Source organism: Lampetra fluviatilis, chromosome 13 (assembly GCF_964198595.1).
Source record: "Lampetra fluviatilis chromosome 13, kcLamFluv1.1, whole genome shotgun sequence".
Taxonomy (NCBI): domain Eukaryota; kingdom Metazoa; phylum Chordata; class Hyperoartia; order Petromyzontiformes; family Petromyzontidae; genus Lampetra; species Lampetra fluviatilis.
The window spans coordinates 11,850,591-11,866,778 of record NC_136287.1 but is presented as its reverse complement, the minus strand read 5'-3'; the positions used below and the strand labels follow the sequence as shown (position 1 = coordinate 11,866,778).

The 16,188-nt window shown below is 44.3% G+C and overlaps 1 protein-coding gene across 1 annotated transcript in view; it reads left to right on the top strand.

Annotated features, from left to right (window-relative positions):
* Nucleotides 1-16,188, top strand: part of LOC144935547 (neogenin-like) — a 171,069-nt gene that overhangs the window by 76,365 nt on the left and 78,516 nt on the right. Inside the window, 1 exon segment of the mRNA XM_078862307.1 lies at nucleotides 2,975-3,111. Coding sequence (XP_078718433.1) covers nucleotides 2,975-3,111 — 137 coding nt within the window.

The window sequence follows — 16,188 nt, the reverse complement described above, 5'->3', positions numbered from 1 at the left end:
TGCTCAAACAGTTGTCTTACTTAACCAAGCACGCAGAATCCATAAAACATATTAACTAAGCATTCGGAAAATGTCTAAAAATAAGCTCCAGTGTACTGTGCATGTTATCTTAAACCTGTGGTCAAGTTGATGTTTACAATATGCCTCTTAAATTTCGATTTATTCAGACTCTGTCTTCTCGACAGACCTGTTCTTCACCTGAGGACGGCTGCTTGCGTTGTGGCCGAAACGTCGTGAGAATTATTTTATTATGTTTTATTTTTATTATTTTATTATTTCCATTCTACGTGACTTTACCGAAAGAACCAAGAAGATGAATATGCCTCTTCTTATCTGCAACTTCTTCTCCTATGAGCCACGCGAGCTATTGGGGTCTTCAAATTCTCCCATTATTCGTGGTCCTTTCAATCCTATTCATTATATCCCAGTGCAATATGGGGGCAACCAAGGGATTTGCGTGGTGTGTATTCGAGTATATAGATATTCAGTTATTTAAATGACGGGGAAATACGTTCGCCTTCATTTCTCCAAGTGTACCCGACGCACCAACTTTGGGAATGTGTCGGCAATCTATTTGTCTCGAAAGACGTGGCCGAAAAGAACTAGCTGTTGATGTACGCGTCCCGAATGACAGCACCCGCACACAAAGCACTTTAACTCCATTAGGTGAAATGAAAAGCCCGAAGCTCCGGGGGCTTGGCGAAATAAATATTGAATTATTGCATTAGCTAATGCTGTTGGGTCATGCATGCCTGCTTGGGGAATACCGAACAGAAAGTTGTCAATTTTTTTACCTCTCGTCTGTCATTATTGTTCACGTATTCAAAACGCTGTTACCGCTCATGTCAACAAGGGTTAATTGCATGTGTTGATGCAATGCGAGTATTTTCCGATACACAGGTGTGCTGAACCCGTGAATGATTGGCACGTTTTGTTTACGTGACAAACCTTACCAATTAGCTGTGTCGGGTGGTGGCGGGTTTAACGACAGGGACTGATGAATCCATGCGATGAGTCGAGAGAGATACGAAGCTATCAATCCCGAACCAGGATTTTAATTTGTACCAACTGTGAATCAAGCACACTAACGAGAGCGCCATGCAGCTTGTTAATTTCTAACTTTCAATATTCTTATTCTGCTATGCCATTGCTGTGAGAACCTTCATACACCCACTCATTTGAGTGATTATAATCCCTCTTATTCAACTTCATGTCATCCAAGTTTACGTCTGGGTATATTATACCCTGTTAAAAGTGACATCTTGGTATAAAACCATCAATGAGATTAATCGTACAAAATTGAAGGCCATCTACACAATAATGTCCCCATTACTCATTTTAAAGACTCATAAATCAGTTCGTTCGCATTTTTCTCCTTTGCTTAGCACAATTTGCACATACCGTACAGTATTGTAGTACTGAAATATTTACAAACGAATAAATATGGTTATGTTAATCAACGTTTACTTGATACAAGAACAGCCTTATGTCTGCGTTATTTAACACTCCATGCCTTTTGCTGCATCTTCACAGTATTATTCGTACCCCGTGTTGATACGTTTTAGTCTCTACCACAGGGGATACTCGCTAAGTATTTTCCACTGAAGATGTACGCATGCATCTTCTTGCTTCTTTCGGTAAAGTCACGTAGAAGGGAAGTAATACAATAATAAAAATAAAACATAATACAATTATTCTCACGACGTTTCGGCCACAACGCAAGTAGCCGTCCTCAGGTGAAAACCAGGTCTGTCGAGGCGACAGCGTCTGAATGAAACAGCACACGCGTTTGGAGCATGTATATAAGCTGGGTTGGAAGGGGGGAAGAAAGGGGGAGCCTTGAAAAAAGAATATGCATATCAAGAGGAATTTAGCATATTTATGGGAAATGCAGGTATGGTTTTCACCTGAGGACGGCTACTTGCGTTGTGGCCGAAACGTCGTGAGAATAATTTTATTATGTTTTATTTTTATTATTTTATTACTTCCCTTCTACGTGACTTTACCGAAAGAACCAAGAAGATGAATCCCTGCAGTCACGAAAGCTTTAAATCGAAAAATGTACGTATGTAACCGTGTCCCAATCTCCCTCGTCCACACACCATCGACAGTTGCAAGGCTGGTGGTGTGGAGCGGAATCTCTCGTGCTGTGTGTTGCGACTTTGCGAAAATCCAATCACTCGCAACAAGTGGCGCTTGCAACTGTCGGGACGGAAACGTTCACATTTTAGCCTCGAGCAAAATAGGAGAGAGTGTCTGCAGCGCCGGGAAGGCAGTGCGACCGCGCACTAAAGGAACACGCTCTTGGACACCCGTCATCATCATCAGCCATTGTCTATCCACTGCTGAATGAAGGCCTCTCCACACCGCCATCTCTCACAGTCCAGTGCCGGCTCCCATTCATCTCACTCGTGCACATGGTGGCCTGCGATGTTAACCACCTCGCCTGGAGTTCACGTGTTCGATCCCGACCCTGACGGTTCTACACTCCACATTTAGAATCAACATGCGTTTAGAGTATCCGGCTGCTGTAAATGTCCACGTGATAAGCCACTTTGTTGCGCTATGATTTGTGGCTAGATGAATTCAGAAGAAAAGCTATTGAGTTAGTCAATAGTTAATTGGTTTTCACTCCTGCACATGGACTCATCTCATCGCTCCCTCTTTCCACAGCGGTCGTCCGCTTGAACGTATTCTGTCCACTGGCTCCCGTTCCATCACCGGTCTCATCCAGCGGCCATCCACCCTGGCTGGCAATGTGTCCTGCCTGGATTCTACTCTGATTCTGTGTAAATGCCAAAGGATCAACAAGAGAGCCAAACTATAGCAAATTTACGAAAGACCTTCCGAGCAGCGGTAGGAAATACCCCAAGCTATTCTGAATGGCTCCTTTCTTTACTTTCCCGTTAGGAACACGCTCGTGCCGTGAGAGGCCTTCGTTCGCTAACAGTTCTCGTGCATTGTTTCTTTGCAGTTCCGGCAGGGTGACCATGCTGCCGAATGGACAGCTGAGGTTTTCTGAGGCCGCTGCGGAAGACTCGGGGATTTACCAGTGTGTGGTGACCGGCGAAAATGAGACCCTCAAAGCTCATGCCGAGCTCTCCGTGCAGAGTAAGGAACGCGCGCCGGTCAAATTAAGACGAACGCTTCATGTGCCACGGAACAGTTGGCCGACTGAGATTTTGGATTATTCCTTCGATGGCTCCTTTTCTGGGGCTGCTGCCTGACACGACGTGTGTGTTGTGATGTTTGCGGGGGCTAAATCGGATTAATTTCGCTTGTGCCTGTAACAGATGCGGTACATTGTTTAGAAAATGCTCAGATCAAAGGAAGGTGGTAGATGTCAAATTTCAAATACTTAATTATCCTCTTTCCAGATTTGATTGTTTATATGCATGCCACCAGCAGACTTTTGAAACGAATAATTACAGCCAATGAGTTATATTAAAATGGCTAGTGCCTCCATGCTGCATTGTGCACTGAAGAAGAACTCAAATCCATTGGTGTCACTTAGCCAACGATAGAAATACCACCTTCTTATTCCAAAGAGCCAGTCTATCCACATATCAAAAAATGCTGAATTGCCATGGTACAGTATAATTTTACTAGCCCCAGAGAGACGATGCCCTGAGTTGACTCCCCCACGCTGGGATTTCAACTCTCAACCTTCTAACAGCACTACTCAAAACCAGATTTCACCAGCAGTGACAATAACCAATGGCTTTTTATACCTATATGGTACAACAGACATTTGTATTATGAAACATACGTTTATACAAGCGGACACTGGCACATTCCTATTTTGATTTTTTTCCTTAACGTCTAATTTCACGAGGGCTATTTTTGTTGGCAATTTTACCTATGGAGGCTGGACCTACCCATGCATCTTCTAAATGACTATTGGAGGCCGTGTATAGCTGGGGGCCTCCTTTTCAACCATGCCAGAATCTCCGTTATTTCGAAGTCTCAAGCCCTGGGGCTGAGAATCGAAAAAAATATAAATTGTATCCTGAGGGCAGAAGTGTGTCCATGACCAGAGATTCTGATGCCTCTCAGACTCAGTCAATGATTGAGTGCAATGCAAAGTAAAAACATTGTCCGACTCTATTTGCACGCCGCTCTAAAAATAGCGAAATGAGACGGACGCGGCTGAGGAGTGCAAAATAATGTTTCAGTTCACTGGGAAGATCTCTCTCTTATTCGGGAATTGCGACATCATGGGGCTTCGTGGGTGAGAGGAAAGTGCACGTGTGCGAAGGCGTTTTGATCTTTTGCGGTGGCATCAAAATATAACTGGCAATTGTGAAGTAGAAAAAGTAGAAAGAAGTCAAATTGAGGAGGTTGTCATCATGAGTGGCATTGGAAATGGGAATACGATGTGCTTAACCAATTTGTCTTGTTTTAACGTCAATGTTTTAATTTGGTGCACACCTTTAAGCAGAGGCAATGAGAAGTATACCATATTTGTCCAATCCAAGCACAGCAGTAAGAGCAGGTATTTCCCATTCTTTGAATATATTTCATCTCCACAGGTCTCCCACAGACGATGCCAGTGGGCAGGCTAGGCTAATCCTGACACATGAGGAGTATTTCTTTCAGAATAATTAATGAAGAAGAGTAATGCCTCAGATGCGTAATGGCCTAGGCATGACCTGATGGCGCGTTGGAATACGCAACAGATGTGCAGCACTCCGGGTGGTTGAGGCAAACCCGCAGCTGGTTGCAAAGTGGTTTCGCAGAGTGTGGTCCCATCAAGGTTCAAATCCAACACCGATGCAGCAGCGCACAGGGAGTGCGTTTGCCATTTGTTATCGCGCAACATATAAACGACTAATTAGTAACAAAAATAATGTTTTGTTAAATGTAAAAAAAGACATGTTTAGATGCATTAGGAAGCCACTGGAGCTATGCATTTTCACATCGTCTAGATTGACCGCTTTTTGTGGTTAGTTTGTTGTCCTTCCACCGCACCTCCGATTAGCACGGTTGGCTACGTACGGTGCGAAAGAAGTTCAACATGCATCCATGAAAACACTCAAATGGGCGGCAGGGTCGACTGGCGGACTGGGAACCGCTACACCGCTCTTAAGGCGTGTGAAACAACGTAGCGAAATAAAATTGTAAGATGTTAAAATAAATCGGTTGCCAGCCTGCACGTTCACGTCATTGCTTGCCCAATATAATGACCGGTTTTGGCGTTTGTTAAAATTGCGTGACAACGGAGTAAAAAAATGAACAAAAAATCGGGCCATGCACTCAAGTAAACAAAACACAAATTTTAATTTGGAGGCACAGACCTTGTGAGGCATTTAACGCGTTTCAGCAGACACCGTCGACGGTCTGAGGGGCTTAGCGAAGGATTATGTGGTAAATTAACTCTGAGGCATGGAGGCAAGTCTAAGTTATTTCGCCATCTGCTATACAATAGAGAACAGTGTATGTACATATACACAAACGTGATGTTTTAATCAACCACTAATTTGTCAGATATTTCCATTCTATTGTGAGCATGACACTATGTGAAGCGTCGCTGAATAAAGACACCCGCAATGGTCGTCGTATGGAGAGTATGGAAAGGATGCCATGGTAATGTGGAGTTTCCACCACTGTCTGAGGGCAGCCAACAGGGATGAGAGCAGGGAGACTTTGTAAACTTTGACCTCACCTTGGTCAAAGTGAATTTGACTGAGAGCCTAAGTGGTCGACAACAGAGGAGATGTGCAGCAAAATCGATTGTCGTATTGTACTGTACTACTATGCTCCCACTTCTGTGCTCCCCACCTTCACCAACCCGCAATAATTATCAGGGTGGTGAAGTATGGTCAAATGACCTCCATGACGCGCGTGATGTACAGATGATTTGTACGTTGCGAAAGAAATTCATCATTATTATGTACATGCCTTCATGCAGCAGTGTATTAAGAAAATAATAAAAGGCTGCGCTTGAACATGAGCCTCACCGTACAGCTTGCTTGTACCTAAGCCACCCACTCGCTGCATTGTGGATTTGCTGCTACCACGATTAGTTTTTTGAGCGATCTATTCTTGATTCTTGCGTATGGCAATGAGAGCCACGTAAATCCCCCCAGTCTTTTGCAGCATTTCACATGAGTTTATTATTGGCCACGATCTCACGGGGGGGGGGGGGTGGGGGTGGTGAGGTATGCTCACAGGTAAATTTATCCTTCGTGTGAGCGCCTTGCGATCGCTGGGGAAGAAAGAGTTGGCCACTTAAAGTGGCAGGCAGCTCAGTGTGTGTGGAAGGGAGGCGGGGCGTCTAATTCCATGAACTAATAGCACTCGCACCACTGAGAAGGTTCGGTCACCCACATTGAGTTGTACCCAACTCAATGTGGGATTTTCATAGGACCCCATTGTCTTTTGCTCTCCAGGTCACGGGTATGCAGGTATACACGGGAAATGCACAACGCCATTTCGTTGAGCTATTGTTTGTGGCCAGACCGCTTCTGAACAAGAGCTATAGAGCTCAGTGGGCCGTACCTGGTAAAAATATATGATCTAGTTAAATAATTAATTGTTAATTAATGATCAGTATGGAACTTCCAGAGGTGGAAGTTCAATACTCCTATGCTGAATATCAACCTACATCGAATCAACAATGGTGATGAATTTCCACAATTGCGAGTACTCATTGTATCGACCACAGACAAGTGATGACCTAATTCGTTGCACGACCAAGATTTTAACTTGCAACTTTTAACCCATGCACCGAGCCGCAGTAGACGTTGCTACTCTCGTGGCAGCGTCGACCGGGGGCCCGGCTGGATTAACGAGCAATTAACATTCTGCAAATAACTTTAGATTACTTTTCTCTGGTCACGCCCCGCGCTTACATAGGCCTGCGGTTGTTTTCCTTAACCGGAAATTTGCAACGTCAACAGAAACAAAATGCGCGTGTTTACGCACTTTAAAAGTGTACTGGCAAAAGAAGTCCATTTGAACAGTTGGTCATTCGTAATGATCCTCGCCAAGTCGGATTGTTTACGGTAAAGTGGAGAAGGGAGCAGCTTTACCTGGTGCACACCAGCCATGAAACAGATGTGAATACCTAAGGTAGGCAGGCCTTGTGAGCCCACCAGCACAACAGGTTGTGTAATCCGTTGGGAAACCCATGACATTTATAGGTATTGTGCCTCGGGGGGTAGGGGTCGAGAGAGGAGGGGGTGGGGGAGCGTCTGAATTAAAATAGAATTGCGTTTAACCCTTCCCTTGCTTCACAAATAATCCTGCCAGGTGGCTCAGTGATAGAGCAAGTGGCTCGCAATCCTGGTTGGGGTGTTGACTCAGAATCAGAATCTTAAATTCATCCTGGAGGAGTTTACACCATCCACTCCTCTGGCGCGTGAACTCACCCCCACCAAAGCAATGTGGAATGTCCACGACTGACTCAGGGCTGTTAATAGTAGATGTGCCAGAAGTAACTGTGGCCTAACTTCCTTCTGTGGTGTCCTTGCAATCGGCAATGCACTAAAATCGTCTACTGGAAAATGTATGTTGTGCTCTTCTTGATGTTTCGCCGATGTTTGGTTACCTAATTAGACACATATATTTTCTGTAGAGGTTTAACCTAATCTGGTATTTCATATTCTCTTGTCTTTTTTTGTCTGGTGTTATCTCACTTCAGCAGTATCAAAGGCCATTGAAACTAATTGAATGAAATGCATTGCTATGTAATACGCAGTGCAATTAATTTTAATTTTAAGTTTCTTTATGGGCATCACAAGGATAGGGTTCATTTCACATGTTGCTGAATCGTTATTTCAACGGTATTTTTTTGTAAAACGGTCAGATGTCTTCACATGGCTCACAGCATTGCTCAGAGTTTTGTGTATATTGCATATATATGCAAGGTTGGGGCATGGTACCAATTTGTTTGGAAATTACTCCTACTCATGGGCAAGGTTGTCGTTTAAAACATTTGAAACCTTCGCTCGTGAAGAAAATTCAAAGCAAAACTGTTGACCGACATGCGCACCTTCAGCAGCATAACGTCACCATTTAGTGACATCAACATCGACTGCACTGTTTACACGAATGACATTTGTCTCTCTCACCTGTTGCAGGAGCCAGATTAAAACCGAATAAACAGTAATAGGTCAGCGGCGAGTGCCACAAACGTTGCCTTGAGGCGGCCTGCGCAGGCGGCTTGCTGTGAGTGCCCTCAGGGCAGAGCGAGAATAAAAACACAGAGTAATTGCACATTAACCGTGCCACAGCCAGGGGTGTCGGCATCGAGGGAGGAAAGCCTCGCTGGGGGCATTGCGCAATCGCGGGGATAACAGTGGCCAGCTAGGCTGGGGCTTGTGATGGCTTTGTGTCCCTGGGCTTGTGGGCAGTGTCCAATTCCCGCCGGGGTTAGGCACTGAACAAATTACTCTGTGCCTACAGGAAGGATTTCCTTAGCCACCTGCTCCTGCCGGCAACGGAGAATGCTTGATCATGCTCGATCGAGGGAAGAAGCGCGTGCGTGCCAAATGGCATTGCGGGCATGCGATCAGTCCACTAGCTTGTCTCATTGTAGATTTTCATACGGTATAATGTTTTAAAGTATTGTTTAGCTTTTTAAACGATTAGCTTCTTTGTTTATTTTTGGTTTCCGTGCCATTTAATCTCCCCGTTTCCGTGCGTGCGCTTTATTTTGCGCACGCCGCTTTCACTCACGCGCACGCTCCGTTCGATTTTCACCGTTTATATTACATATCCCAGGGTCTCCCTCGCAAAACAAAAAGGGAGACCATTCCGACGGGCTATCGCGTGCTTCTAAATTAACGCCATTGATTGATGAATTGATCTCCGTGGACACTCCGACCCGGAAGGCCGATTAACGGTTTCCATTGAACACCGCCGTGGTCTTCAATACTGCGTGCACAAGCGCTTCCTCGCGGGCCCTTCTGCTGGTACCGTCCTCGTCCAATGTTGCGATTGATCCACCCTTCCGTCGTGGCTCCTTACAACCCATTTGCCCTTACTTGGCTTCAGTACTACCTCTTGTCAGAGGTGGGACAAAGTCATTGTTATGCAAGTCCAAGTCGAGTCGCAAGTCATCAAATTCATGACTCGAGTCTGACTCGAGTCCAAGTCACATGACCCGAGTCCACATCTCATAGGTGGGACAAAGTCATTGTTATGCAAGTCCAAGTCGAGTCGCAAGTCATCAAATTCATGACTCGAGTCTGACTCGAGTCCAAGTCACATGACTCGAGTCCACATCTCATAGGTGGGACAAAGTCATTGTTATGCAAGTCCAAGTCGAGTCGCAAGTCATCAAATTCATGACTCGAGTCTGACTCGAGTCCAAGTCACATGACTCGAGTCCACATCTCAGAGGTGGGACAAAGTCATTGTTATGCAAGTCCAAGTCGAGTCGCAAGTCATCAAATTCATGACTCGAGTCTGACTCGAGTCCAAGTCACATGACTCGAGTCCACATCTCATAGGTGGGACAAAGTCATTGTTATGCAAGTCCAAGTCGAGTCGCAAGTCATCAAATTCATGACTCGAGTCTGACTCGAGTCCAAGTCACATGACTCGAGTCCACACCTCTGGCACTACCTCTTGTGATCTTGAGGGAGTCACCCAGCTATCCTCCAGTCCGCCGTGCCCTCTGGCCGTCTCCATCAAATACGAGGGAGGCTTCGCAGCGATGCACTACGCTGCTCCCGACGCGGTTATCTGCCTTGACCCACCTGAAAGGGAAATTGTCGGCGATGCTCTGCATCTGCAACGGCCAAACGAAAGAAGAAGAAGAGGGAAGAGGGAAGATGATTGGTTTAATTTTTGTCTCACGGTTTGCACTTCATATCTCTTTCATCAATTCGTTCCATCTCTTAGATACATAGCATCCTGCGATGAGGTTGTATCCGCATTTTTGCTGCTAATTATACTTTAATAATAGTTAATAATATTCAGCTCTTTGTCAGTTGACTGTTGGATTAAGGCCTTCCCACGCCATGCCAGTCATAGAGGGTTTGTTTCACCGTACTTGACCATGCAGGTCAGTGCAAGTTCACCAAGTTGGGGTTCACAACCAGTTCAGATATCGCTTGCTGCGGCAGTTGGCCGTGACCGGGAAACTCACTAAGGTCATTGGGTTCACGCCGCACGAACCACTGCGTCAATGCTCTTCCAGTAATGCTGTACCTCTGTGTAATCGTGAAAATGTATCAACCAGTGGATGATAGGTTCCATAAAGACACCATTACAGAGTGAATAGAGAGAATATTCATTCAGAATTACATCCAATTTGCAAAACATATGACCGGTCCTCGTATTTATGCATGCTCATGATAAAATGCTGTTGTGTTTTTTTTCAACTCAAACCATGCATATGAGCCGAAAGGAATTGTATTTCACTGTGTACGCCATGGACGATCAATTCTCGTAACATAAGTGACACTATTTTGACGTGCATAATCTCGTGCTGAAATCTTCATGGGACTTAACTCTGGTCCCTGACAGCTCACCAAGAGGCACATTTACTTGTAGCTCGCATTCCTACGTTTCTGGGAAATAAAAAAAAATGATAACAAACCGGATATTGGTGCTATGCTTATGCTTAAAATTAGTTTGTATGCAGAGAAGAAAAAAAAAACGGCAATGTTTCCTTTAAAAACATTGCAAGCTCCCGGCTATGATCACAAGCATGGACACTCGCGAAGAGAACCGAACAAAAGATCAAAATGGGACTCACTGAAGCGTGCAGAGATGCACGCTCGATTTACACTGAGTGACATAGAGAGGAACACATGAATCGGGCATCTAATGCAAATCAGTGCCATCATACTGACAGCAAAACGAATCGGTCTTGGACAGGATACATCACTAGAAGGGGGTAGGTGGATAATGGCTAAGGTTAGCGATGGAATGGCAGTCGAAAGAGAGAAACATGCCCCTAAGAGGGTGACCACCACGGAAATGGAGCGATGAGATGTATTCCTGCGCTGGAGTGAGATGGATTGTAGAGCTGGTAGAGCCATGAGGGATGGTGATGACCTGGCGAGACATTTATGTAGCAGTGGATAGACCATGGATGATGATGGCGATGATGATGACAAAGTAAAGAAACAGCTTGCATCTCGGGCAGAAGTAGAATCAATAGCCTCACTAGAAATGCAACTTAAAAATTAAATGTGGCTACAACATGAAACAATGCAATTATCTGTTGATTCTACAGCCACATCAACATAAATGATTGCGGTATTTATCTTCAGGGTTTAGTTTTTATTTTTAACCCATCCACCGTCGGTTTTATCCTCGGCTGTCTCAGCAGATTATATAGACACGTGGGGCAGTTTAAATCAGCAAGTCAAGTGTAAAATCACTGTAGAACAGATGGGCAGTTCATTTGGAGGTTTATCAGCAATAATAATGGATGTAATTTGCTTCATGGGAAAACATAAATAACTTACAACAAACGTGCTTTTTTAATTCATGTGATAATTGCATGCGCTTAGACGAAATTATAAAGTCATCTGGAGTGGCAGTCCAGCATAAGACTGCAAGTTGCTTCCATGTGGAGGCAAACAGGCTGCAATAATGATAGCGCCGTGGTTTAATGCCTTGGGTACTTAATTTCGTCAGCGCGCGTGTTTACTCTAGCCTGAGAAGATTTTCAGCAGATGTCTGCGGCAAATTACAAAGGTCACGTGCAAGAATGTTTATTGCGCAGACATACCGGATTGGCCTTTAGATGCATGTTGCAGCGGGCAGGCAGAGTGCTCGATTTACTGCCCAAATTTGAATACCGTATTTATAGCCTTTTATCAATCCATTGATTGTGTAAAGACCACAGCGTGCCACGTCAGTCGTGGTGGGTAGTTGTTTGACCGTTCTTCACTTTGATGGTCAGCTCAGGTGGGGTGGTGAACCATGGCCAGATATGCAACTCAACACTCTGGGTCGCAGCTCTTCCTTCCGATGTTTGGGCACCACTCGAGCTATGGCACTTTTAAATCTAGATTGAAATTGTAATTTCTTTAGAGCTGCTTTTCGTTGTTTAGTTTTGTTGTCCTTCCCCCCACACCTCCGATGAGCACGGTTGGCCACGTGCGGTGCGAAAGAAGTTGAACATGCACACATTGTGCATGCCTCTACTACTACTGCACTCCTCGTTTTGTTTATCCATTAATAGCTATCCACAATAGAGGTGTTTTGGGTTAGATCGCGTACATATATTAATGTCTCGTTAAAACCCGTCACCACCCGACACAGCCAACTAGTAAGGGTTGTCACGTAAACAGAATGTGGCCAATTCGTCAATGGTACAGCACCACCGGTGTGTTGGAGAGCCAAGCCACAACATTTACAAACCGAGTACTCAGTTGTGGCTTGGCTCTCCAACACACCGGCGTGCTGTACTAGTGACGAATTGGCCACGTTCTGTTTACGTGACAAACCTTACTAGTTGGCTGTGTCGAGTGATGGCGGGTTAAACGACACATTTATATATATACGCGATCTAACCCAAAACACCTCTTACGTATGACTTTGGTCGCGAAAGCCTACGTGTTAAACATAAATAACTAACATTTACGTTTTAGCTTCGAACCGATTCCAGTTTTAAACTCATTGTCACAAGAAGAGGAAGGTGTCACTAAAGAAGCATAAAAGAGCTACATTAAAGAATAAATAAATGTTGGTTCGCGCGAATGAATTGGCTTGAACAAGATGAGCAGATCTTCATGGTTCTTTCGGTAAAGTCACGTAGAAGGGAAATAATAAAATAATAAAAATAAAACATAATACAATTATTCTCACGACGTTTCGGCCACAACGCAAGCAGCCTCTGAATGACCTGTTCTTCACCTGAGGACGGCTGCTTGCGTTGTGACCGAAACGTCGTGAGAATTGTATTTTATTATGTTTTATTTTAATCATTTTATTATTTCCCTTCTACGTGACTTTACCCAAAGAACCAAGATGAATCACTGCAGTCACGAAAGCTTTAAGTCTTAAAGATGAGCAGAACTTCGCTTTGCAAGTGAGAGCCCTCTAGCATTCTCTGTCCACACCTCGCTCTCCCGGTCCACCACTGCCCGAAGCTTCGCACGGAAGCCCCAGCGCAATGCTTCTCGCTATTCATAGCGTCGCTTACGCCTGCTGTTTTTGAGGGCACACAATAATAAAACGGGCTCCTCGTCATCCCGCGAGCTCATTGTCACCTTCATTGCTATTTATTCGAGTTGCGCTTCAGAGGCTGCCTGGATTCAGAAAAATAAAAACGATAATAATGCAGTGAAGCAATTTTGCACGTCTTTGTTAGCATTCGGATTTTAATACATATTGTGAATGCTTCGTTTTGGCTTTGTTATCGATTGTTTGATATGTGCGCTATGAATTAATTATTATTGTTTTGCTTCGCAATGGCCTCAGTGTGCGTGCGTCTTGCTCGCCTTTAAATTGATTGCGACCCCCTTGTTCTATTTCATATTTCCACCCCTTTGATATGCTGACCGCTGTGGAATATCTATTTATATGCGAACTATTGCAAATCTTTCTTTGGCAAGCCTTTGGTAACGACAACATTTGGAAACTAAATGACAAATAGTTTGTTTTATTTAAATAAACCCCAAATATACAACATTGTGAAAGTTTTTGTAATTTTAACAGGTGTGTGTTTTTTGCAATAACCAAAAACACCCACAGCGTGAAGTTTCTCATTTGTGAGATACTTTCAAATTGAGCGGATAATGTGTTATTAAAAGTAAGCCACTCTTAGCATCAATTCGATGTCACTGTCATATCATGAATATGAATTTGGGACAACCTCATCTTGACTGGCTGGTGGGATTATATATATTAGAATGTTAATACGTATTGTTTTAGTATGTTCTCTGTGTGCTTTGGCTCTTGTTTATGCACAGAATCTTGCATTCCAGTGGTAGAAATTGAAGTTTATTTTTAATGCTATTTTACATCCACATGCACCCACTGTGCATGTTGTGTCATGTGGTTCAGGATTTTTGTTGTTGTTACACAGTCACGACATTACAGATTTTGTTTTGTTTTCAAAGAGCATTGAAGCGTCTGCCCTCACTCGCATGAAATACCTTGACCCAATTTACACATGCAAAGCCCCATCCACGGCATTTAATCGCTTTGCGAAATTAACTCATGTACAAAAATGATTCCACTTGGAACGATTATTTACAGCCTACTCAATGTTTCTATTATTTTGAGTGCAATGGCATTAACACAAAGATTTACACATATATAAAGGGCGCCCCCCCCCCCATATAGTCTGCTTAGGCTGTTGGGGCAAGTGCTTTTAGAGGGCACCTACCAAACTCGGCACCTACCAGGTTCTATTTTAAGGCTAAGTCGACCTAGGGGAGGCGCAGGACCAGTTCGCATATTTGCCACTGACATTGGCTGTTAGTGGGAATTAAACTCAGGTCTTTGGCTTTGTCGCCCAGGGCACTAACCACGACACCGCAGCTCTCCAGGGAAGCATGAATACACACAACGACAAGCATGTACACATGCATGTGCATGCCACAGCAGTAAACAATGTCTGCCGCACATGTAAAGCACATTGGAGGAAGTATTGGCACAGAAGGCCACGTCTGTCACGAGGGCATATTCTACTTTTAATTTAAATTCATAATTTTCTCTAGCCCTTTAATGTTTGCTCAAGTACAATATTTGCCAATGAATTAAAAATAATATATATTTATACCGGGCCTGAGTTTTTTTTTGCCAGCTCACGCTTGCCCAGGAGGGAGGAGAAGAATACACATTGGCGATGTTTATCTAAAAGCTTGATGTGTTTGAGGTTGCGGGGCCTTTGGGTTGCAGAGGGGAGCCTGTGTACCAGCCAAAAACACAGTGTGTTCATAAATATGTGCATGTGAAGGCAACCCGTTGATTCGTCCGTTGTGTTATACTCCATGGATGGTGGGAGGGGGGGTGGCATGCGACGGTGTTTGCGGTGAGAAGTGGTGTAGCGGTTAGCGCGCTGCGCTACGAAATGCGGTGACCCGAGTTTGATTCCCGCTCACGGCCAACACCGGTGACGATCATCTGCACCGGTCCTGAGCCTCCCCTAGGTCGACTCGGCCTCAAATTAGTACCTCGTGCGGTATTTAGTAAACATCGCCACTGGGAAGACAAAGGCGGCCGGACGTGGCGCCGGCCACGCACCCCCTTCGTGTGCCGTGCTGGACTTCACACAGTGCTCGCTAACAGCACTTGCCCCAAGTCTTTTAGGGCTACACGGGGGATCTTTGTCTTTGCAGTGCTTCTGCCGTGCTATTTTTCTCGTGAACCGTGCCACCTCCCTACCCCCGTGGCCTTCTTTCATTAATTCTCAGAGGTCTGTCATCTAAAATATGTGCATTCGCAGGGACACATTGCATTGGGAATTACTGCTGGAAACATATCCACAAGGGAGGAATTGGTAGAGAAAGCATGGGTAGTCTTGCACGTGACATTGCTGTGTGAGGTATCAATTTGTTTGCAAAACCTTTTCATGTAATGTGTGTCCTAACCAATATACAATTATTTCTACGTGGAAAATGGTTAGCTTAGTTCCTGTTCATTGAGGTTTATTTAAGTGATGGCTATAGTATCCCACTGCGATGCAGTGACCTCCGCATATCATGTATACTGTAATGGTATTTTCCTCTATGTAATGTTATTTTTTTTCTTTGGATTGCGCTAAAACTAACAGTAACTCTAACCGTAAGGCCAAAATATGGATACAATGTGATGCTTTGTTGATCACTTTAATACAGTTATATGAGAATTAGTGGTGCTTACTTCCAATATGTCACTATGCAAGAGATGCATTCATAATAGAGTTTTTTTTGGGTTAGATCGTGTAAATATATAAATTTGTCGTTAAACCCGCCACCACCCGACACAGCCAACTAGTAAGGGTTGTCACGTAAACAGAACGTGACAATTCGTCATTAGTACAGCACATCGGTGTGTTGGAGAGCCCAGCCACAACATTTATGTCTCCAACACACCGGTGTGCTGTACTAGTGAGGAATTGGCAAGTTCTGTTTACGTGACAACCCTTAATAGTTGGCTGTGTCGGGTGGTGGCGGGTTTTAACGACACATTTACATATTTACTAAAAAAAACCCTTTATTGTGGATGATATTGGTCGTGAAAGCCTACGTGTCAAAGTGATGCACTGTCACATTTAATTGGGTTGCATGA